General features: G+C 42.4%; 1 protein-coding gene across 1 annotated transcript in view; it reads left to right on the top strand.

Annotated features, from left to right (window-relative positions):
* grin2bb (glutamate receptor, ionotropic, N-methyl D-aspartate 2B, genome duplicate b) overlaps positions 1 to 25,734 on the top strand; it is a 148,327-nt gene that overhangs the window by 12,024 nt on the left and 110,569 nt on the right. The window contains exon 2 of the mRNA XM_085356592.1: positions 21,725 to 22,414. Coding sequence (XP_085212718.1) covers positions 21,725 to 22,414 — 690 coding nt within the window. The remainder of the gene's footprint in view (positions 1 to 21,724; positions 22,415 to 25,734) is intronic.

The raw sequence follows: 25,734 nt of genomic DNA, 5'->3' as shown, positions 1-25,734 counted from the left end.
CCTGCTAGACCTCACTTTTCAGCCCTCCGCGTGTGCCTTCGTCTGTCCACCATCCCTTCATCCGAGGCTATGAGAGGAGGAGTCGAATCCCAGATCACTCCATCATGCCAGTTCTGAAGAGTAGAGAGGAGATCCGGGCTGGCAATGTTCAAGGTAGGCCAGTGATTTAAGTAATTGGGGCTGTGCATATGTGTCCATGGGTATCGCTTAAAACTTCACCCCAAATTACATCTTTGATAAGCCGGGGAATCAGAAAATGGTGAATAAAATCTCTATCGCAGCAGCTCAGCGGAGTCTAAGGTGACACACAAATATAAACGACGTGCAATTTAAAATGACATTTAGCAGCCATGCAAATGCAGATTCTTTCTATTTCAGAGGCTGCAAATGGGTGGCATTTCCCACTGAAAATTGACTTAGATTGCCTTGTTTTTCTCACATTTCACAGCTTTTACTACTTTAATCAACTTAACTCAACCCTTATTTAACCTTCTTAGAAACTGCCCTCGTTCATGATAATTTCAGGTCATGTAAACTACGAGAGGAGGTGGAAATAATGGCTTAATGGCCGCTTTGTGAAATATGAAGGATTTCCTTCATGGTTTGATCGGGTCAAACTAAATGTATTTTTCCGTATAGTTAAAAAAAAAGGTCTGATAATAAAACACTGCACATTTTTCATGCAGTTTAAATAAATCTTCAGTTCTATTCATGCACATTGCTTAACAAAAGGCCTGTTTTAGAGGGTAAGTCACTTTCTGTGGCCATGTTTATTTTCAGTAAGAGTGAGCAATCACAAGAAACAGAAGAAACAAAACATTTATAGTGCAAAAGGAAAAAAAGTACAAATTGCGTGTGTGTGGGTTTTTTTTGTTTTTGTCACTTGTTCTTTCTCGTGGTGCTTTGTGAGGGAGCTCGGTGTTGAGATAAGGGATAACGAGACACTAGCTTCAATAAGCACATCAAAACGAGGAGTTGTGCCGCTTTACGAGGGAAAACAGGTCTAGACAATAGTGACTGCATAAAGCAACAGAGTGGAGGAAGCTGGAGCCGATTTTATTGCTGAGCTCGTGCTCCTGGCAGCCGCTCAGGAGTTCGACCGATGAAAGGCATATTTAAAAGTTGGAGGGGCGCAGAAAGACAATGGAACGAGGTGTCTGAGAGGCTGCAAGTAAAATAAGCCTTTAAAGGAGAATTTGCATGGCTTTCATTAGCAACAGAGCGCACCGTTAGATCAGGGGAAAGTGCGTTCGTGTCTTCCTCGACAGTTTTGAAACAGAATATGTGCAAAATCCTTTGTTCTGTCACTGCGTCCGGCTCCTGCCAGCAGAGCAGCTCTAGGATTTGTCTCCTGGTGGCATCGCGGATTAGATTCTTGGCCGGATTGGTGTTTAGCAACGGGTGAGGCCAGTTTACGCTCCCAAATCTTTGAACTAATTTGCGCTCGCCGGCTCACAGGAGTCTGATGTAACTATCTGATTATGATGCACGTCTTTGCCGAAGCGTGACTTGGAGGAGGTGTGACAGCTGGTGTGTCCCTCCCTCGCAAAACACAACAGCTTCAACAATGTACCGGCTGTATTCTGCTCACTTATTAACATATGCTGTTCAGGCTCCGCGGTGTCCAAATTCCTGCCCACAGTATTTCAATCAAAACTTCGTTTTCCATTTCAACACTCTGATTTTCCGTTATGATGACAGCGAGCAGGAGAGGGGTTAAGGCGTGGCAGACAAAAAAGAAAAAGGAAGAAAAACAGGCAAAGATCCAGGCGCAGGCGCCAAATCCTGAGGGAGCTTCACTGACACTGGATGAAGGAGGCAGCTTTGTAGACAGATGTACCTCGGAGTGCATAAGCAGCAAGGCCTTGGAGGGGTGTGCGTTGTTGTTGCGCCGCTGTGATGCTGCGTGTTTTTCCGGAGGGCGGGTTGGGCAGAGAGGATTACTGGATCTGAGCACTGGCTCTCTTGTCAGGCGGGAAGCGTGGCCCTTAGTTTGATCGGTGAACCGTGAACGGAGTGGCAGCAGTGAACTGCCATGACTGTACCGAGCCGAGATCTTGATGCTGGAGCTCAGAGACAGCCGGCTGAGTCAGTTTTGGACGCGAGCCTCATGTGACCAGCTTTACAAATGTTGATTGAGTCGTCGAAGGATTACAGGTGCTGAGCAGCCTGGTGTTTATTGCTTACCCAGAGCCAGAGAGAGAGAGAGGGAGAGGCAGAAGTGCAAAGCAGCTAAGGTGCAGAAATTCCTCATCCACCCATGCATTTGTGGGGTTCTTCCTTCGTGTATAATGATAAAAAAAAAAAACCTCTGAAAAGATGCTCTTCACTCAGTCGCCAGTTCACAGCTGAAATCTGGATTCTTCCATGTGTATCCTGTTCGGTATTTTTTTTTCTGCTTCCATGCTTCCAATTAGTTTGCCTGGCACGCAGGTCCTCACAGCATCTTACTGTGTTAATATTTCAGGTAAATACAACAGTCCCGCCTGAAGGTAGAACTGATGCAACACCTAACAGCTCTGACACCTTATTAGAAACCAGATTGAACAGATAAGACGTGCTGCCACGTTATCGGTTTGAATGCATTTCAGTGCAGCCCCCTTCCACCGTGCTTATCGACGACCGGTGGGCTGACGAACGACAGCTTTAGATCCAAGTTTCATCAACTTTGAAACCAACAATTTAACATTCGCACTCACTCCACGCAGCGGTTGACCCGCTCAGTGCAGGTGAGAAACCCTCAGAGCGTAGCCATGTGAATTTCTAATAGTAATTGTACCTCCTCTCTTGAGATGACGGCCAGCTTTTCACTTCACCTTCAAGTGAGGCCCTTCAGAGCTGATTAGGTAGGACGACATGTAGCGAAAGCTCTTTAGTCTGACTTTCCTTCTAAATTACGCTGTAGGAGTAACATTGTTCTGTTCTGGTTGCGGCACCTCTGCTCGCTCGCTTGATCGACGGTACGAGTAGCTGTACGGGAGTTGCCTTTTTACGGTCAACAAACAGCCTAATTTTTCATTGTTATGCAGAGCGACTGGTTCCTCGCATCATCTCTCAGGTGATTTGTTGTTCTTTTTATTTATTCGTCAGAATTTGTAAAGTCCCTGGGCCGACCCACTGAGCAGTTTCCCGGTGATTAGGTGTCTAAATGGTAGACAAACAGTGAGGTTAAAATTGCTTTTTGTTGGTGTAAAAGTGATGTCAAACTCACACCCAGCTGCTGTTTTGTCATCGCATCAAAAAGAAATCTTGCAACAGGGAACAAAGAGAGAGAAGCTTAGGTGAGACTCATGTCTGTGACACATGAACTGTGAAGTCATACTTTCTAATATTTAGCACACAGCAGGCTACTGCTAAAAAACACTTCAGCGTGTCTTAGGTGAGGGTGCTGCTTGCATCGAGTACAGGAGGCAAGAATCAGAATGTTCTTCTACTAAAAAATATTTGGAAATAATTTTAGGTAAATGAGCCAAACTGGATGAGCTACTCGGCTGTCACGCAGGTTCCTTCAGAGCTGCTTTAATTCTTTATGGCACAGATTCAAATAAGTGCTCAGAGAGTTTGAGCCATGTTGACACGATAGCATCTCACAGTTACTGCAGATGTGTCAGCCGCACCATGATGTGAATCTCCCACTTCACCAATTCCCAAAGGTGGTCTACTGAACTGTGATCTGGTGAGATGATTTGAGCCTTGTGACACGATGCTTTCCTGCTGGAATCAGCGATCAGAAGATGAGTGCACTGTGGTCACAAAGGTTTGGACATGGTCAGCAACAGTACGCAGGCAGGCTGTGGCGTTTAAATGATGCTCAGTTGGTACTAAAGGGCCCAAAGGTATGCCGAGAAATTAGACGACCTGACAGCAGGCGATGCTGAGTGAACAGCAGCCTCACTTTCTGTTCATGGGGGACAGGAATGACACCCGGTCTTCTGCTGCTGTAGCACATCTCCTTCAAGGTCTGACAGGTTTCAGAGATGCTCTTCTGCATACCTTGGTTGCAACAAGTGGTTATTTAAGTTCCTGTTTCTATCAGCTCAAATCCATTCTCTAGCAAACAAGAGAAATATATACAAATATGAGAGAAAACAAGAGACATTGTCACCCCATAATAAGAACCCATTGTGTTGAGGTTCTGATTATATGCGCTGTCAACCAGATGTTACTTTTACATCCAATAAATTTCATTTATTGGTCTTTATCTGCGCATATAAGCTCTTAGCCCAGAAACCATCTGGCTGTGAGAATCAGCTTTTAGATAACCAGCTATTTCACATCTTTATCGAGCATCTTTTGATATTTACGGCTGTATTGGTGTTACATCATTTGTAATGCCTGGCCTAACCTGTGCTACATCTAGCTTTGGCAACATAAAATGGCAATTTAAATGTGTTTACCGCAACATACGGGGTTCATATTTATACGTGTTTGTGTGGCATGTAAATTAAGCGATGAATAATTAAACTGCCCGGGCCAAAAGTGGTCTGTATTTAGCTGGAGAAATAGCATAGCAATAGAAAACAATGGCAGCCCAGCGTAGAACTTTGTCATTTGGACAGTCAGTTGCACTTTTATACATTTACATGATAAAAAAAATAAAAGATAGATTAAAATGGTGATTGGTGGTTCATACAGACAGTGTGATAACACAAAGTGTACACGCAATCTCATTTTTATTAGAGAGTGAGAGAAACCCAAGATGCCTCTTCTACCTCTCCTCTTCAGTACCTAGTCATGTGTGACTGCGAGAGAAGGAGGAAGAGCTAAGAATAGAGAAAAGGGGGCCCGATGCTGTGATGCCGCCGCTACCCACGTTCTGTAACTGAGCGTGCTCTCGACACCATTTCTGCTGGCCTGTTTGTGCAGGCTCTGCTCACCATATACACTGCAGCTACCTCAGTGGAAATACTTTTCTTTCCGTCAAGGTATCAGATGCAGAAGTTCAGCTAGAAATGGCTCTTTCATCCTTCCTGTGTTCGATAATAACACGATCTGACTGTCACACATGGAGAGATTTAATCAGAAACAGTCACTCTTTATGTCATGCCAAGGGGAGCCTGTTTGAAGCTCCTCCACCGACAGGCAGGGACTAGAGCGAGAGGCTTTTTTAATCGGTTTTCTTTTTAAAACACAGATAGAAGAGACTGAAACAAAAGACAAGATCTGGCACCGAGGGCCGAGGTGCAGAGACAAGTAGAACTGATGGAGGGTTAGATAGCAGAATAAGATTGAGTCATATTTGATGATATTGTCCTCAAAAGGCTCACAAGAAAGAGACACCGGGACTCCCGAGAAATCACGTTGTGCAGATGACTTCGCTAAGAGGGGATTATAAGGCGATAATTATGTTTTCAAAGAGGGAGATGATGAAAGATAGAGAAGGAACAAATATATTAGAATCAAAAGAAGAAATAGGTTTGTGTGATGGCACTCATCAGAACACAAAACTTGCTGCCAGATGGCTAATTTATTTATAGATATGCTAGAAACACCACCTGCTGGATAAGAAAGTAACATAGTTTCCATCTTCTGTAAGGTAAAATCAGGATTTTACTGCAGGGCTTGCTGTGCCGTGCCGTCTTGTTTATATTTAGCAGTGTTAACAGCAGGTGGTATCTACTTGCCAAACCTGTTCAAAGTGTCAGTGAATCTGTCTCCATTTGACCCTCAGTGGGGGCAACTTGTCAATTAATTAGCCGTGACTTGAGACCGAGAGTGGGTTTGAAGCGCAGACAGCTGCAGGAATGAGGAGGAAAATGCCCCCGCTCAAATACAGAGCCGAACAAGAAGCAGCGAGATGTACTTATTGGGGAAGGAGCTGCGACTGTCAGCGTTTTTTCTTCTTCTTCTCCCCTTAATGAAGCTGTGGAACAGGTGATCAGTGAGACAGAGAGGAGGATTAAAGGTAGAGTTAACCTCTCGGGAGGGTAAACTGGAAGGTGAGCGCTTCTGCGAGATTTAGGTCTAAGTGTAGGAGTGTGTGTGAGCCAAGCGCAGAGGGCAGATCACATCCTCAGTGTATAAAAGATTTCAATTTGCCCCTCCCGACATTTGTTGCAATCAGTCATCAAATGCCTCCAAGAGCTGAAAGAAAGCTCTCACATTAATATTCAAACTAGAAAACGCACTGATGTTTCCTGAAAACCTCCAGCAACAGCAGCCGTGCACGCCTGCGATGCACTCACAGGTGAACTTCACGGGTAAAACACTGACCTGATGTTATGATTCACTGAAGAGAACATTGGAGATCCAAGTGCAGGGCTCCGTAGGCCAAATAATTCAACAAAAAAAACCCCCAAAACAATCTTTTAGCATTCATTACATACTTTTATTTAACCAGGAAGCCCCATTAAGCTGAGATTTCCTGACAAAGCGAAACATGGCCAAGGTAGCAGCCATACAAACGCAATACATTTTACAAATGCCACAGATACAACATAAAATGCAAGCTCTACAACATGATATACAATACACAAATACCCGCAACAAAGAAACACAAGTTGCCTTTCAGGAAAAAACCACAAGTCTCCTTCACCACATTCTGGGTGATGCTTTTAGATTCAGCAATAGAGTTTTTCCCACATCTGTTGAAACCCTCAGCCCATCAAAAACCATCCATTTGGAGGAGAATAGCAGGAAAATATTGGAGCTGAGACATAACAAAGGCTCAGAAGTAAACTGGAAGTACACCCAGTATCGCTTTACAGATACTATTTTTATTTAAAACCAGTTTCCTGTTTCCTGAGAGTTTTCAGTAAAGGCCAACCCAAATGATGGAGAATGTACTGGTGGGAAGGTTTTTAACAGAAAAATACTATGTGTGTACACTTTCAGTGGATTTACCCTCAGATATAACAATTCTAAAATCATCAACCCTGATTGCTGATTGCACTTACTGTAATGTACTCAGTCGACAGTGTTTACAAGAAAAGTTTAATCCAAAGAGTCCAGGAATGCACAGCGGACCATCGTGACACAAAGCAGATGACAAAGGGAAAGACAGGACTGTGCAGCGTACACACTCAGAGATGACTGTGGATGAGACGCAGATGAAAGCAGTTCAGCTCATCTATTAGACGTAGGTGGATCAATCTAAATATCGATAGTATTGATAACAATGCTGACAGTGATATTGGATTGATACTAGCATGATAGCATCGATAAATTGTTACTGAACAAAGTCCATCAGGTTCAGTAGCCCACTGAATTGTGCTAAATAAATTGTTCCTTTTAAAATGAAAGAAATATACGTGTTTTGACTGTCACCTCTGTTTTATTTATTGCCTATAGCACAGTTAAGCAGAAGCTGACCCAGAGGGATTCAAAGACAGACACATTTACATTCAAGGTCACCAAAAAAATCCAGGTTCAAAATACATCACACAAGTGATGATGGTTCATCTCATAAACCATGACACACTGCTCTGCCCTGCATAAACTGGCGTTATAGGCTTAAGGTATCAGCATCGGTACTGGTATCTGCAATTCCCTGCATTTACTTGATACTGATTGATACTAAAATGTGCAGTATGGCACAGCACTATGAACTATACGATGACAAAAGGTGGGAAAAGAACAGGACGTGAAACCAAAACCTTCAAAGTAAAACAGGAAGTAACAGACTGGGATATTTTGGAAAATGCAGCTTTTTCTTAGCTTTTTGGATTTTCATCTACACATAAATTGTGTTTTAGGTCAATGAAAATGGAGCTTTTGAAAAAATAAAAGACTCCAAAAAGGACTTTTAAGATGAAGATTTTCAGAAACTCTATATAATCCAAGAAACCCAAAATAAAGATTTTGTTGTACAAGGTGCACACTTTATCTGTTCTTTTCTTCACATCGGCCTGTGTTGTTGTTTATAGGCTTCTGATAAGCCAGACGTTTTTTAGTGTTCTGATTATATTACCTGTTTGTTTGATATGCTCTCGTGCATTCATGTAGACTAGATTAAAAATCCCTCATTTAAAAAATAACCGTATACGTGTGGATGCAGCCTGACACTAAACAGCGTGTGGATGTGGTAAATATAAAATATAAAGTGGTAAATATAAAACCACTGTGTTACAGCTGGTCACAGTAAAGCCTTGGCGGTACTGCATGGAGGTTATTTACCTCTAAGATATGTTGTTAAGCTTACTGGGTTTTAATTAAATACACACATGTTCACAGTTGGAATACGTTTTATTAAAAAGCCACCATGTAGTTGTAGTTATTCTTAAAAAACAGCCCCACAGAAATAGAATGTTTCATCCTTACAGGAGATACTGTACGCAGACTGTGAAGACCATTTTTAAACAAAGAGGAGCTGATTAGAAATTACCAACAGTTTGATTAACTGATGGGTTTTTTCCCCTCTGTAAAAATGCCCATTATGAGATAGTCTCTCAGTTGTGGGGATTTGCTGCTCAGTTTTAATTTAACTGTAAGCCTAATATCATTGGATTATGAGTTGTTTGGACAGCAATTTGAAGAAAACTTGCAGATCAGTTAGTAATAAAAATAACTGTTGCCCTAGTTGGATAAATCCCCTAAAGCCGTTTCACTGTGTAATCACGACAATCTCAAACTAAACTGAAACAACAGAAACGGAACCTTTTAAAGAATAAATATATAATATATTAATACTGAACACCATAATCTTCTAATACTGCAAATATCTGCTATCCACATTTAAGCGTAACACTTCATGCGGTGCTCATGTGTTAATCTGAATGTTTCAGCTGATGTGTTGCATTGTGCAGCTTGTCTGTATGCAGTGTCCTCATCATTAGCAGCTCTGTCACTGTGTTGTCACGTTTTAAGGAATAAGCTTGTCTGTCTCTGCTGGATCTGCAGAACTCCACAGTCTTTTCTTCTGTCTGTGGCCAAGATTTTTAATGACTGTACTTCAGAAACTCTGGTTAGATAATCACAAAAAAACAAGCAAAACAGTGTTGTCTGGCAGGTTCAGAGTCACAAGCTTTGTCCTTCTGATTTTCTTTCGATGGAAAGTCAAAACTCTTTTAGAGATGCTAAAATTTCCACCTTTTGCCACGTGCAAGGGAGAAAACAAAACAGAAACACACCATAGCCCTCGGTGTGACACGTGCATCCGCACACTGAGGAAAACTTGGCCAGAGGTTGGAGCAGATGTTTTCTGGATGTTATTTGAATGGTGACCAGCTGACAGAGCTGAGAGGTTTGGTGCCGAGCGTTTAGACTCGCTCTAAGACACATCAAGGACATTTTTTCCTGTAATATTTGTTATCAGTGGTTGACAGTCTGGGTATTATATTTGCACAACAGCTCAGTAAATCCAACAAAATGACTTGTCTTCTTGGCACAGAGAGGGCAGACCAGCTGCCGATGCTGGAGGAGGTATGACGATGTGTAGTAGAGGAATTCAAAGGTCTGTGGCCTCAGGTAATTAAGGGGAATTATAAAACAGACAGAGTGGATAGCCACTGAGTTATTTTATCTACTCCCTTGATGCCACAGGCTTGCTATCAAATCCTCAAGAGAGCTGTAGCTGTTCAACACTCAGATTGTGCCACCAGAGAAGCAGTTGAGACCAAAATTGCTTGTGGATGGAAAACTACGGTATCATGTTTCTGCTTTTCAGAAAGGCCACTAAAAGAAACCTGCGAAAATACATTTCAGCCGAGGTTGAAAACATGGTGTGAGTGGCTTTTTATACACTGTGCTGTGGGTAGCACATTGTATCAGAGTGAGTTACAAGACCCTTTTTAAAAAGAAAAAGAAAAAACAGTGTGCACTGTAGGCTATTGTACCATTACATACATATTGCAGAAGCATGCACCGACGAAACAGAGGTGGTCCAGACCCTATGAGGCTCTAAAGGACCTGGACTGCTGTGGCAGTGTAACCTCAGTGGAATAAATGGCTTCAATGAGGTAATGAAGACCTCAGGGGATAGATGGATCCTGCCTCAACCCTGTGTTTGTCATCGTCCCTTTGCCTGAGTGTGTATATTCTGTTGTCCGCGTGTGCGCACTCTCTGTCCCAGTCAGTTTATTTGCCTCTGATGAAGAGACCATATAATGTTGTTTCGAGGGCTGAGGCAGCTTCAGTACAACAGTAGAGATCCACAGTGCGTCTCGTTATAAGTGCAATTAGCAGGGAGAGGATTCTCGACCAAACTAAAGTGCACTTAATGAAACACCCATTAAGTGCACCCAAGACCCTCTTCAATAAGGCAGTGATTTTTCTCTGCCATTCTGGCCCGTATGCAACGCAGTGCGCAAGGTGACAGATTAGTCGGTAGGGAAGAAGTATTAAAGATTACTTAAACAGATTTTACTCCTCTCTTCTTTCCAACGTTCCTTAGGTTCATTGAAGTTTGTGGAGATTCACATTTGGAAAGCTGTCTTGAGCATTTCAAGTGGTTTGAGGTCTGGACTTTCCAGTACGTTCATTCTTTTGTTTTCCAGCCATTCTGTTGCAGTATGCTGTGCTTGGCATCACTATCCTGTTGCATGACCATTTTCAGCCAAGCTTTAACTGCCGGACAGATGGTGTCACATTTGACTCTAGAATACTTTGGTATACAAAGGAGTTTGGGGTTGGACTCAGTGACAGCAAGGTGCACAGGTCCCGTGGCTGCAAAACAAGCCCAGATCATCACCTCACCGGCACTGTGCTTAACAGCTGCTGTGAGGTGTTTGTGCAGATATGGTTTTTGCAGAAGTCTTGTGTTCAGTTGCACCTTTGCAATCCTAAACTTTGCTGCTATGTTATTTTCAGAGAGAGAAGCCTTTCTCCTGGTAACCCTTCCAAATAAGCCATACATGTGCAGTCTCTTTCTAACTGTTCTGCCATGAACTTTAACATTTCATATGCTAACTGAGGCCTATGGAGTCTGTGAAGTGGCTCTCAAGGTTTTTTGCAATTCCTCTGAGGATTGCAGGGTTTGACCTTGTGGTAGGTTTCCTGGGACATCGACGCCTGGGAAGATGTTTCTAACTATACAAAGATTACAAATTGAAATAGTGTTATAAGCCTAATGAGATTGATGGGTGGTTACAATTGCTACTAACTACCAAAACCGCTTTTGCTGCTTTCATGGAGGTCCTCACATTTGCTGATGATCAGGTAATCAAGTGCATTTGACTAGCAGCACCTTGGTGTTACTGACCCTCTCGTTTGTGAAGGTGTACTTAGATTTCACACACTGCTTCTGCTTCTTGGCTTAGGTATAATAGGCCATATTTTGTTGTTCATCTGAGGTTGTATTTTACAAACTGAAAGAGAAACATTTATTTTTATTGCTTTAATATGTAAAACCTTAGAACTTTCAGAGGGTCTACTTTCTTTTTCAAAACTATATATCTTTTTATCTGCTTTCTCTCAGCCTCTCTCATCCCACTCAGTGACTAAATTAAAATCTTGAAGCATCCAAAGTGTCAGCATGATTCAGTGCAAGAGGCTATTTATCTAATGGTCAATGCATTCCTGATATGAGGCAAAAACCAATTAACAAGTGCGATGTGGTTTATATGGTTTATTCCTTACAGACCCTCCGCTGTAATTTAAAAGAACACACGCATATCCACACAGCTGTAGCTGTTGACGTTTTTCTTTAGTCTTTAAATCACCATCCCGCAGCCTTAAATACTCATTTGAGGACCAAATTATTATTTGTGTTTAGTATTCGTCCACAGCTGGAAATAGTTCACGCAAATAAACAATTTGCTCATGTTTGAGAAATATTGGCTGAAAAATGAAAGGATCGGGCTGTTTTAATAAGGTCTTTCGTCTTTTAAAAAGATGTTTAGATTCCTGTTTAAGAGGGGTGAATAATATTTAGGAAAATGTAAACGGGAGTGGCACAGATAGAGCAGGGTGGGGAAGCGTTTAAAGATGGACCGAGGCATATTTGGTTCTGGTCATTTGATTTCACGGTGAACAAAAGCAGCTTAGTCTGTATCTTTTTATCCAGTTATGACTGTAACAGTACAGTGGGGAGGCAGGGTATTTTGCTGCTAACAGCCAGGCCTCGCTGACAGTTGACTTTGTGAGACTGAATTGAATAATTATAGAGGATGTAAATAGAACTTTTGTTAGCTTCCACCACCTCTGCAGGAGAGTCATTATAGCTGCATGATGTCTGATTACCTGAGTGAATACAACGGTGTCACATGAGTCTGACTGACACATCACTTTTTGGTGAAATACAAGCTGTTCCATGGAGCACACGTCTTTTCCATCTATGAAACAGCTCGTGAGTCAGTTTTCTAATTCTGTTAAAAATAAAAAGGGTTACATCCTAAAGAGCTGTGACATCGAAACGCCGAAAACGACTGTCCTCAAAATGAAAGTGAGAGTGAGTGCTCAAAACCCATTTTCAGAATTTCACTTCAATGTGTCGTTTAGCAGCTTAATAAATAACAAAAATTATGTCAGCAAAAAGTTAAAATAAATTAAAATACATATTATGTCACCAGCACATGAATGGAAGCATTGAGCTAAAACGTAAGATCAATAGGTACTTTCACTGTGGTCCCCAGTCACACAAGCTTGGAGATCGGTCAGTGACTGCCTGGCAACAACTGGTCGCTAGGCAAAAATGCCTGGCAGGAGGTTGCTTGGTGTCACTTGGTGACACTGGTCGCACAGAGGTTTCCTCCTTTCAAGTGCATTAGGTGGATTTTGCATGGAAGTAAAACACTCACCAACTACTTGCTATGCGGCTATGAAGGGTTCAACATTTACCTTGAATAAAGCATGACCAGAATTATTGCCAAACTTGCAAGCTCAATCTCTGGGTGACCAACTGGTTATGGTAGCTACTTATAGCAATGCAATCAGAGTCAGGAAGTTTCCCTCCTATTTTTATTCTAGTGTGACCAAGGTATTGTAACGATAATCTAATTACCGTTTTTGCAATAGTAAACCCTTACTTTACTTATTACTTAAAAAAAGTAATCAGATTACAGTAACGCGTTACTGCCCATCTCTGGTTACCAGCTGTCAGCTACGTAAAAAAGGATCCTGGTGTAGAAAATAATATTAAATAAATTCTAACAACAGCTTATTAAGCTTAAACGTGCTGCTGTTGTTTATCCGCTGGTTTCCTCTTTCTGGTGTAAAGTGGGCCAAAAACAAACAAGAGAGGCGAGAGTCGCGACAGAAAAGCCGATCAGCTGATCATTGATCAGTGTCATGATTGAAGTAGCAACAGGAGAGGGAGGGGGAGAGAGGCAGTCGCTCCATGTATCGGTTGTTAAGCTTAACGTGTAAATGCTTTACAAACATTCAGAGATGAACTTACACACTTGCTTTACTTCTCTCTTGGATAATTTTTTCAGAGATGAAATGCCGGTTTGGTAGCGAGGCTCCAAATGCTCAACCAGACCGCCAACAGGTCTAGTACTCCAAAGCCGCTCTATCATGTTACGCATGCTGCCCCGACCTGCTAAGGTTATCAGCTGAGTTGCGCCATGTGGCAAGTTTTGTGAGGTGCTTTTGTGATATTTAATGGATTGGATTACAGTTTTTATTTCTCTCCTATATCTGATCCAGTAATTTAGGTCAGTATCAGACCGATACCGATACGTAATATCGGATCGGTCCATCTCTATTTTAAACTAGCTTCCTTCTGTGATTTTAAGGCCCCTTTGGACATTGAGATATAGTACGCGAGACAGTTGCTGATTTGCTCCTGTGTGGCTGAAAAACCAGTCTCCCAATCTCCACCAGCTAATAGAGTACAGTTTTGAATTATTGATGCTGTGTTGGAGTTACGACAATAAGCAGAAATGTCAAACATTGTCACCTGCTGCTGCGTCTCACCGAGGGAAATCCAGACCTTTAAATTAAATAAAAACCCTCAACGCTGAGATTTTTTTTCCGCTGTTGGACTGTCGGCTCATACTGTGTGTATTCCTCGAAGTCAAGTAGTTTTCTAATTCACCAAAGCGTCGAGTTTAGTGCAATTTGATATTACTTATAAGTCATGTCTGATGCAGCGTGTGCTTCAGCTCGGATGAGAAAAGTACCACTCTTACCTTTAACTGACCACCCACTGAATGTAAATGGGCTCCTTAATAGATATGCCTGTCAGCTTATGTTATCCACAATGCCTTTCAGTCACTATACAGTTCAACCCACCACATCAAGCCCCCAGGGATATAGCAGGGCCTGGTAATGATGGCCTACGTATGTTTCAAATAAAGTGGCAGCTTGAGTTTTAATGTCTCAGACGGCTGCTTAGAGCCTGTGCAGCATACACCCTGGAGTCTGTAATCCGCTGCAATATCCATGGGAAACATGTGACCAGTAAAGTCCTCACAAATTGGGGGAATTGACAGGGGACAAGCTGATCAAAGCAAACTATTGATGGACTGATTGATCATGTCGATTTTTCACTGGCAGATTGGAGCCCTGTGATGGCGAGCTTGTGCAGTTGCATGTCTTATGCAGCTCTGGTTATTCAATTGGTGGTCTGTGCCATTTGACAGACTTCTGTGATCAATGTTCTTTGTAAATGTTAAGGCCGATACGGTTGATGGCGCCATCTTATTGGCATGATCTAGCTCAGCCCAGATGGTGCTGTGCGCACATTAACCTCACGGTGTGCGTGTGTGTATTGGTGCATGTAGGGAGGGCACAAACTCATCTTCTCACATTGGGGAAAACATGAGGCCACGTACTCAATCAGGAGGGATGACATGTCTGACTGTATTAAGGATTTAACCATTCTCCAGATCCACACTCCTTATCTTCTGCTCATAATAAGTAAAAAATATTTTTTCAACTGCAGGCTTGATGATGAACCTGTTCACTCTTAACCTGAGGCACACCTGCTCTAGCCTTACATTATCAATTCTGTATTACCAAATAGCAACATGAGCACATGGCTAATTAACATAGCGTTACCTAATGCAAGAAGCTATTTCTGGACCTATATTTACACTCATGCTTGGACCAACACATAGGACATTTTTCATTAAGAGCTATCTTTATTTCACTCACAAACAGACCGTATACAAAAGATGGACATAACCACCACCCATTAGTTAACAAGGTCATATTGTGAAGCCTCAAGCTGAGCATTTTTACTGTTGCCATTTTGGCTTTTTAAAGCAAGTTTGGTGTGGATTGCCTAAGAGTTGTCCACAATATTATATGTGATACAACTGCCAGTTGCTAGGGAAAAATGTGTTATCCTTCCCTGGCTGGCAGTGGTTCCTGGCTCTCACTGGATTAAACTGGATGCAAAGAAGGTGCTGCACCAAAAACTTCCAAAGAGATTGCTTTGGTTGCTAGCAGATTGCCATAGTTGCTTGTAGTTTTTTATGCTTGTCTGTAAATATTGTGTACTAGTAGTACAACTTGGAAAAGTGCGACACAAATGGTAAATTGACTTCAAAATAGAATTGTTCCTTGGAACTACCAACGTGTTTTAAAATGTGCAACTTTTAGTTTTAAGGCAAATTCTCTCCATCTCTGAATTGTGTTGCACTTTTCACTCTTTCTGATCTGATCTTTTGTACCTGGCTATAAACTTTTTAACATGAGAACTGAATCCACATTGGAGGCAGCCTCTAGTGGGACCTATAGGAACTGCATTCTTTGGCTTTGTTCTTCACCTGCAAATGTTGCCCTTTGTGTTGTATATGCTGCCTTCCAGATAGCTCGGAACACTGCAGGAAGAGCAGGAAAAACAGGATTTGTGTTGGTTCTTAGCAATGTAGAGCCATTCGGGTATCACTAGCAATACAGCATAATAATTGTTTATTTGCACTTAAAAACACTGCACAGGACATTTGTGGATAGAGCTTGGTCAGTGCTCTGTGCATAGCTTAGTTAACGAGTCATAAATACACAACAGTGGCAATATAAATGAAAGGTTTTGCAGTTTTACTACTGTTTACATCCAGTGCTGCCATCTTGGAATACTAACTCAGAGTTGCTGGGGTTGCTCTAGCTTTCCAAGTGGTAAAAGCTGAGGGAGTGTTCCAGATTAACATTAGAACTGGGATTCGGAAAGTTAGACTTCCAACTTATTCAAGAACACAGCAATAGAATATGCGAGCCAATAGGACATTTTTTTGTCATAGACATCTATATTCAAGCTTTTTTAATTATGTAATCAGCAGAGTCGTCCCCTATTGGCCATTATTCAAGTTTTTGACATTGTTAAGGCCATCTTTTATATACAGATCATGTTTTCACCATAAAACCTGGCTCTGTTTCCCTCACAGCTGTTTCGCTTAACTTTAACAATGCCTGTCTTATGGGCTCAAAATGTGGTCATAAATATTTTGTACTTGTAAAAAAGATTTGTGTGTGCGTAAAAAAGATTTGTATGTGTAAAAAAGATTTGTATGTGTAAAAAGAATTTGTGTGTGCGTAAAAAAGATTTGTATGTGTAAAAAAGATTTGTGTGTGCGTAAAAAAGATTTGTGTGTGCGTAAAAAAGATTTGTATGTGTAAAAAAGATTTGTGTGTGCGTAAAAAAGATTTGTATGTGTAAAAAAGATTTGTGTGTGGACTTAGAAAAAAACCCCCTGCAAGTTACAAGTACGGATTTTTGACCCTATTTTTCTTCCCTTCATCTGATTGGTCAATGTCATGTCAATCACAAATGTAACAATCCAATCAGAGAACAGATGGGTTTGGCTGTCGGAGGGGCACTTTTTTGAACTGCAGGTCCTTGAAGGGTGATACCGTTTGAAGCTGGAGGATCGCTATATAAATATCCGATAGCAGCTAGGTCCCCTAACTTTCAGTAGCTGTTGAAAGGATAAAGTTGTGGTATGTCAGTGGTTAGAAATAACATTATTACTTTAGGATTAGTTTAACACAAAGTCAGGGCTGACCCAGGACCATTACTGTGAGTCACAGTGCGCAGCATAAAAGTCCTTTCACATTGGATGCAGGATACGCTGCTAATGCTAACTGCTAACTAAAAGCAAAGGATCCAGAATTTGTTACGCTGGCTGCTGGGCTCTGTGGGTTTTTGCAGCAGCTCTACCTGTACTAGATGCACCTGCTCCTTGTCTTTTCTATCTCTGACTTTATGTCCTCTACAAGAGTTTATTTTTTTTGCTAGTTCTTCAAATGTTCAATAAAAACATGTATGCTAATTCATAACGAAGAAAGCTTTGTAATGAAGACTGTCATTTCCAAAACACTGCCCGCCCCCACCCCGCGGTCCGCAGCGCTGTTGAAAAGGCTGTGGAAGTCCCTGTATTAAACACGTAGACCTGTGACATAAAAATCACCAAACTCGGACGACCACAGACTGTTTTCCTTCGTGGTGATGAAGGAAAACGCTGGGTTGGCATGTAAAAGGGCATTTATTCCCTTCAAAGACCTGCAGTTCAAAAAAAGCGCCCCTCGACAGCCAAACCCATCTGTTCTCTGATTGGATTGTTACATTTGTGATTGACATGACATTGACCAATCAGCTGAAGGGAAGAAAAATAGGGTCAAAAATCCGTACTTGTAACTTGCAGGGTTTTTTTTTTCTAAGTCCACACACAAATCTTTTTTACGCACACACAAATCTTTTTTACGCACACACAAATCTTTTTTACACATGCAAATCTTTTTTACGCACAGACAAATCTTTTTTACACACACAAATCTTTTTTACAAGTACAAAATATTTATGACCACATTTTGAGCCCATACTGTCTGAGAAACATAATGAGAGACAAAAGGGCAGAGGGGTGTATCGAAAATTTGTTGGTTTCAGAAACGTGTTTGACCCACGGAGCACACATTTGGGCTTTGTGTCTGCACGTGCCGTTTAATCACGTCTGCAGTAAATTACTGGATACAAGAAGTGCACTCATGGCAGTGTCTTGTGTTAGCGCCCATTGCCACTTATCCATGTTCTCTTTGTAATTGCTGTGTGTGCGCTGTAATGGGCACGCATGAGCACATAGATTCAAATGTCAGCTCGGATTTGTTGATGCTGTTTTGTTCTAATAGGCTGTGAGTAAATAATCCACTCTCGACACCCTGCGTTTAAATGTTATTAATTGGGGGGGGGGGGCTGTTAATGACGGCAGAGACGTTGCATGAAGGTCTGATTAGTCCACATGTCACAGCCGCTCCCGCTCAGTGTTGCCGGCTGGCTGCTCCCATCCATCGTGTTATTTCTGTTTATTTGCCGGTAGCACTTCTGGACATCCATTTTTAATGTGAGGGACGGTCAAAAAAAAAGAAAAAAGGAGGACTGGATCTTCTCCGTCTGCAGGAGCGCGTTAACTCACCTCACAGGTGTTGTGCACATGTTTGCGCGGAAGGGGCCCTCGTGCTGTTTGTTTTATGTTACAAGTATTTTATTTTTGTCAGTGAGAGTCGGCGCCGGCAATATGCGCCAGCTTAGATAAAAAGTAAATTGTGTATTATTAGGAGAGGGCACGCACTGCATGTAGTGTACTGTGCGGGTTGTGTGTATCTTCCTGTCCAGGGTGTTATGTGGAGGCATATTTGAATTGTTACCATGGAAACCGAGCTCTGCCGTTACACAGGAACCCGGATGATTCTGTGCGTCTCTCCGCTCTCTCTCCCTCTCCTGCTGCTGTCACACTTCTTGTGGGATTTTAAACATTTTTTTCATACTTTCTCTCCACTGCCCTCTCTGAGTGATTTCATCTGCTCATTTTCAGAAGTTCAGCCATTTTTATCCAACTTACTGTACACTATAGCTTTCACAAAACAAAAATAGACCCCAAAACATTTCATTAACCTCCTCCCCACCCTTGGTCCTTCTTTTATCATCTCATGGTAATCATGTCTTCTTTTAATCTTCCCTTCTTCCACCTTCCACGCCTCCCTCCTTCACTCCCTCCTTTGGGTTTCTTATTGCTGTTCCTTCCTCCACCTCCATCTCTTTTGTGTATGTCTCTATTTATTCTCTCCTCTCGCCCCTCTCTTCTCTCTCCTCTTCTCTCTGCTGCCTTCCTCCCACTTGCTTCCTCCTCCTCTCTCTCTCTAGGCTCTGGTGTCTTCATGGAGAATTCAGCTCGTTTACAATTAGCATGTGCACCTGCAATTAAGCCTGACAAACCTCTGGTAATTAGACCTTTTAGACAAACTGTTTGGTTTTTTTTCTTTGGTATGTGGCGATCACATCCAGGCGGTTCGGCCTCTTTCTTTTAGCGCAGATTTGCTGGTTTCTGTCAGACATCAGCAGTGCTCACAACTTCTCTCTCCCTCTTTTGGTTTTTTTGGACTTTTATGCTATGGGTGCTGACTGTATCAGCTCCGCAACACACAGGCTGCTTGATAAATAAAAGATTAGCAAAGGTGTTGTGTGAAGGAGGTAGAGAGACAAAGCTTTTTATTCTTACCCTTCATTTATCCCTCTCCTCAAGTGCTCCTTTGTGCTTAATTTAGAATAGAGGCATAAACATATACTCATTAGGATTCCTCATCTTTATCTGTGCAGAAAATATGCCCAAATTTGCACTCCCTGTTCACTTGTATGTGCGCGCACTCAGAAACCACAATTCTCACATCAGGCTATGACTAATTGTGTTTCTCCCTGCCTGTCACCTCCCTCTGCTTACATCTTTCACCCCGCCTCTGCCTTTTCTATCTCTCCCACTTTCTTTCCCTTCGCCCCTCTTCCTTCCATGCTCGTCTCCGCTCATCTTTGTACATGTGCTAATAGTAGCAGCGAATACCGGCAATAATACTGACTAACAGGTCTGCAGTTGACTTCAAAGATCAGCAAATGGGTCTCAGAGGGTTGAAGGGAGCGACCAAAAAGACAGGTTTGGAGGGCTAAGGAGAGAAAAGCAGTGGAAGCAGTGAGGGAGAGGGAGAGGGAGGGAGGGAGGGAGAGACACTCAGTGAGTGTCTAATGGTCACTTAGCCTGGCAGCAAGTCCATGAAGCTGTGAGGCTGTCAATCTGTCAAAATGCACCCAGTGCTATCATGACTCCCTTAAAACAGAGACGCACACACACTCACTTACACACACACAAACACACAAAACTCCCTCTCTTTCCTGCTCTGTCTTTGATGTGTGCCACAGGGTTCCTCCGAGGAAGTCACGGCACAGTGTAATGGATGTGGCGTTGTCACTTGATGCTCTATGAGAGCTCACAGCCCTCTCTCTCTCTCTGTGAGGTTTTATTTCCAGCTATATGGGTCACTTAGCTTGTTCTGCGGTTAAAGGGTCAAATTTTCTGTATTTTGATAGCCTGGCCAGAACTGGGCTTATTAGCCTTATCCTTAACATAAAGCAAAGAGCAAAGACATTATTACTGCTCTGGAGTCCAGTGGCAGCATGCTTTACACCACCGGATTCGGCACTTTACATTGTGCTTGGTGATTTAAGGCTTGAATGCAGCTGCTTGGCCATGGAAACCTAATCTATGAAAGTCTCTACACACAGTTCTTCAGCAAATCTGAAGACCGCATGAAGTTTAGAGGTCTGTAGCGATTGACGGAGCAGAAAGCTCTGAGATTTTATGTGACCTACCACTTCATGGCTGAGTTTCTGTTGTTCCAAATCTGATCCACTTTGTTATAATAGCACTAACCGTGGACTCTGGAATATATATTGGTGAGGAAATTTAATGATTGGATTTGATGTACAGGTGGCATCCTTTCATGGTACCACGCTGGAAGTCACTGAGCTCCTGAGATCGACCCATTCTTTCACAAATGTTAGTAGAAACAGTCTGCATGCCTAGGTGCTAAATTTTATACACCCGTGGTCTTGGGAATAATTGGAACATCTGAATTCAGTGATTTGGATGGGTGAGTGAATACTTTTGGCAATATAGTGTATGTCCGGCAAGCGTAATGGCGAGTTACTGGCCCGTTTGAAAGGAAAGCTGTAGTGAGACTGAAAACAGATGTCGGCAAACTGAGGAGTGTATTTAGGAACACTCCTCAGTGCAAACTTTTGGGAAAAAATATTATGTTGGACACAATTTCAAGTCCTTAAGTTGTGAGGTGATTTGAATCCTAGCCCTGTTGCCAGGGGTTGTCCTTTCTCAAACAGCAGGACCTTGGCAACCCATGCCAAAACAGCTCAGGTATTTACACCTTCAATATGCAAGATGTTGACTGTGAGATCCAGCTGCTTACAAGCTTAATAAAAGAGTGTCAAAAAGCTGACTCGCAGGCCAGAATCAACCTACAAAAGGGTCCAATCAAGCTCAGTGGATGGAATTGCAGCGATTTAGGCTACACCTTTTGGCTTTTTCCTGTATTTTGCATCAGGAAGCACTCGGTTGCAAGAAAAGATCACATCCCAAGAGCAAAATGATTTATTATTATCTGTGTTATTGTCAGTTTTACAGCGTCCTTTCTGCCATACCACCGAAGTAGGACGGCTAATTCGAGAAGCCGTGCCTACGCATTTTTGTTTTATGAGAGTAATGTTTCTTTATAATTACAGCAAACCGACAGGTAAACTGAGTTATATTGTTGAAGTTTCTCTTATGTTTTTTCGCAAAGCTGAAAAAATGAGAACATGATGATGATAAACTTTGCAGGCTGTTCATGACCTGTTTTGCAAATTGATGTGTCATTGACTGTTTTTCTGAATGTACTGTGATCTGATATGTCCCAGCTCTTGACGTGGGCTGTGGTTACTGTCATTTTCTGCAGGTGGTCGTGTTTTGCATCATCACTGTTGTGTATTAATTAATTTATATTTCAGTTCATATTTAAAGTGTTAAACATCATTTTCAGATGTTTTGCATTTATCTTCTCTTTCTGTCTCTGTTCTCTTTGCCTCCAGGGACGGCATTTACACTCCTCCACAATGCTTGTCAGCCTCCACCGTTCTCACTCCCATCTTCAGGACAAGCAGTTGATCTCCCCCTCCTCCCCCCATCCTCCCTCCCCTCCTCCAGACCAGTCATCCTATCACCCTTATCCGTGCCCTCGGCTGACGCTGCCTTTCCTCTCTCTGTCCTTCTCTCTGCTCCTCCTCTCCATTGTCCTCTTGCCCGTCTGCGAGTCCCGCAGGGGCGGAGGTCCAGGAACTGGGCCTGGAGGTTCCCCAGGGGGACAAGGAGGCCAGAGGGGAGGCAGCAACCAGAGGGGTGTAGTTATCCCTCCGCATTACTCCCCCGGCTCTCCAGCACTTCCCCCCATCAGTCCCAAGTTGATCAACTCGCTCAGCATTGCTGTCATCCTGGTGGGCAACTCTAGTGAAGTAGCCTTGGGGGCTGGACTTGAGAAGGAGGACTTCCTCCACATCCCGTATCCTCCCAAAGTCGAGGTGGTCACCATGAACGAGACCGACCCCAAAAGTATCATCAATCGGATCTGCGCTCAAATGACAAGGAACCCACTGCAAGGCGTCGTGTTCGGTGACGACACAGATCAGGAGGCCATCGCTCAGATCCTGGACTTCATCTCTGCACAGACACACATCCCCATACTGGGCATCAGAGGAGGATCTGCCATGGTCATGGCTGCTAAGGTAGGAGAACTCGGCTGAGTGCATCAATGCTTTGATCCACAGTCCACTATAATCGGGAACAAATATTAAGGTGAAGGGAAAAGAGATATACCTCATCCTGCTGTAGAATAATGCCTCCTAGATACAATTTAGAGTAATGTACTTACGACTAATAATATAATTCCCGTGCAGGTTTCTAGATTAATCATATCAGCTGCAATAATTCCAGTCAAAATTCACTGAAAGAAAACAAATAGCTGAATCATTTTTTTCTGAGATAATGAACTGGTTTTTTTTTTATGAGTGTGAAGTCTATCAGTAGTATCATTTGTTAATTTGTCCTTGTACTTTTTATGTTGCATCAGCCCCTCGGTGCTCGGTGCTGCTTCTTATTCCAAACCAGCCTCTCGACTGATTGACTTTGCTGTTAATAGACCCCCCCCCCCCCCCCCCCCCCCCGCCCTCCGAGCCTGACGTCACATCGGAGCTCCTGACAGCGAGTCGACTCAACGTTCAAAGGACTCACAGTGGAAAACAAAAGAATACATAATAAGTCAAAAAACCATCTCTGTGGGACTGAGATACACAAGATTTGGCACAAACTGGGCTGCACAAGTAGAATCCATAACCCCGAAATGGAAGAACAGCTTTGAAATGTAGCCTCAAAGATGTCATGTTAATAGCCTTTTAAGTTTCTCACAGAGGAATGGCGGGGTCCGTACAAGCGTGCAGGAGGAGTTTTTAAAAAATTTGTTTTTAGTTTTTTTAAAATTAACTTTTAGATGCATGCTCGCTGTGGGGCGTACAGTAGATTCAACATATTGTTTGTTACCAAGTGCAAAAGTTTCTGTTGACCTTGTTATAGTTTGGAAAAACAAATCTTACCTTCCAGCCACATATCTATTAGTGGAATAAGTTGAGTGTGTTTTTTAAAGTGTATTGAACATTTTTAAAAGTCCTGAAAGTTTTATCGCAGTACTGCATTATGTTAGAGGCTGGTGAGGACTTTAAGGAAATGACAGCAATTAAATCAGGGATTCGGGTCGGCTCGGAAAAGCTCCATTGCCCATAATTTTTCAAAACTCACATAAAAGTCAAACCACTGTATGCTCATACTGATTGAAAACCTCCGATGAAAAAGCTGCAAATATTATCATGCAATAAATAGCACATGCATTTTTCTCTACTGCATACTTGCAATTTTTCAGAGATGAAAATAATCATTAGAAAAAATTACAGATAGATTGCTTAAAACTGCTGCAGTTAAAGACTTCACATTAGCAGCTCTCGTGTGTATTGTGAAAATGTAAATTCTCCACCACCAACCTGAACAGTTGCTACACGGCAACGATCCGTTTTTTCACCCTGCCACCTAAATGTTGCGGCAGAAATAGAGATTCATCAGACCAGGCAATGTTTTTCAAATTTTCTGTAGACCAGTTTTGTGAGACTTTTAGATCAAGTGTCCCGTTCTTCTACTGCTGAAGCCCATCTGCATCATGCTCCAGTATTTTTTAAATTCAGTGCTCTTCTGCATACTTTGGTTGTAGTGAGGGTGTTTTTTGAATTACTGTTAAAAACAGTTTGCAGATCAGCAGCTTCTAAAATACACAGACCAGCCCGCCTGGCACCAACAACCTTGCGACATCCAGATTCACTTAAATCCCTCTATTCTGATGCTCAGGTTGAGCTTCAGCAGCTCGGTTAGGCCAGGGGTTGCTGCCACGAATAGCAGCAAGACCCAGCACAGAACACAGCAGACATCAAAACCAACAGCAGATATTAAGTTAGACACAGCATGAAAACAAGAAGCTGGAGTGGAGGTGGGCTGCAAAGTAGCTTGCAGATATGCATCAACTGTAGGCAGGCTAAAGTGACTTAAAATACCACAACTTAAATAGCAATCCATTAGAACTGGGTAGTGATTGAGCCCGAGCTGAACTGAAATCGGCCTGTTATGGCTGTTTGTGGCTTGAATTTGTGCCTGCTTGAACTGATTCTGTGCTCGAATATGTTTATTATGGATCATAAAATCCCCCGAAACAGCAAGTGAGTTTAATATGATCTGGAAATCGCATCTTGTGCCTTGACTTGTTGCTTCAAAGAACATTTTCAATCAAGGATACCTCTCAATTTGAGTAAACAAAGAATCAAATGAATGCTCCAAATCAAAGAGAGCTGCTTTAATGTCCTTGCAAGAAGGAGCTCTCTCCAGTGAGAAACACTCAGAGCCTACGCAGCCTTTTCTTCCCCGCTTATCTAAAAGACAGTTGCATGGACGTTGCGTAGAGAAAGAATACAATGAAGAGATGATACTGAAGAGATGAAGACAGAGCGAACAGAATAAACAAGTGAGGGGGGGGGCCTGAAGGTTATGACATAACACAACGTGTGTGGGTGTGAAGGAGGAAGAGGAGTTTGCTTAACCTATAATTATCGCATTTTGCAGCTGACAGGGAGACAGAGGCCACAGGCTGAGAGTGACAGAGGCGAAAGGATTGATAAGAGTGTGAGAGTCATGTAAAAGCACTGCTGAGGAAATGCGACGCATGAGAGAGAAATGTGTGCATGTGTGTGGGTTAATGCATTTGATGCTGAACACAGTTTTTCAGGAAATCTCAGTAGTTTCTCATTCTCAGTGATTACCGCTCACTTGGCTCGTTCTCCTTAAACCTTTATTCTTCTTCTGCTTGTTGTCAGTCACACACACACACGAGGGGGTGAATGCAGTGGATACGGTTGGCACGGCAACCACTTGCTTACACATTTCCCTCTACGTACTGTATAAAAGCAATTAGTGTGAGATAGAGGAAAGCAATGATTATTTCTGAGTCTGACAAAAGCAGAGCTGAAAGAGAAAAGGTCATGGCTGCTAAGGATGTGGCGGTGGGTGAGGTTTTGAATTGAAAGATGAAAAGATTAACGCTAAAAAAAAACGAGGTTAAAAATGCAGAGAGGATCCAAAACAGGCCAGCGAGACTAAGAGGAAAAGTGATTTGCCTTTCAGTGGCGTAAGTTCAAATTTTTAAAGCGGCTGGATTTTATTTTGAACTGTGCAGTCACACAAACCATTAAAAATTGCCCCGTTTTTCCGATTTAGATTCATGTAATCTGTGTAGATTCACGCAAACAACAGCTGTGACACTTTGCAAACTAGTGTAAAATAAATTACTGAATTGTGCTCGCGGACCAAATTTGTTGCGGTTCCAGTCTTTGAAAGAGCTGCAAGGTCAGCCTTGAGCAGTACGTGTTGTTGGATGTGGTGGCAAAAGTCACAAGATCTTCAGCTTTGAGAGTTTTATCAGAGGTGGGACCAAGTCATTGTTTTGCAAGTCTCAAGT

Source organism: Diplotaxodon limnothrissa, linkage group LG6, assembly GCF_057381915.1.
Source record: "Diplotaxodon limnothrissa isolate DT_005_m linkage group LG6, D_limnothrissa_male_GT1.1, whole genome shotgun sequence".
NCBI classification, from domain to species: Eukaryota; Metazoa; Chordata; class Actinopteri; order Cichliformes; family Cichlidae; genus Diplotaxodon; species Diplotaxodon limnothrissa.
Note: the sequence above shows the minus strand (reverse complement) of the source record. Positions and strands in the feature narration are given on the sequence as shown.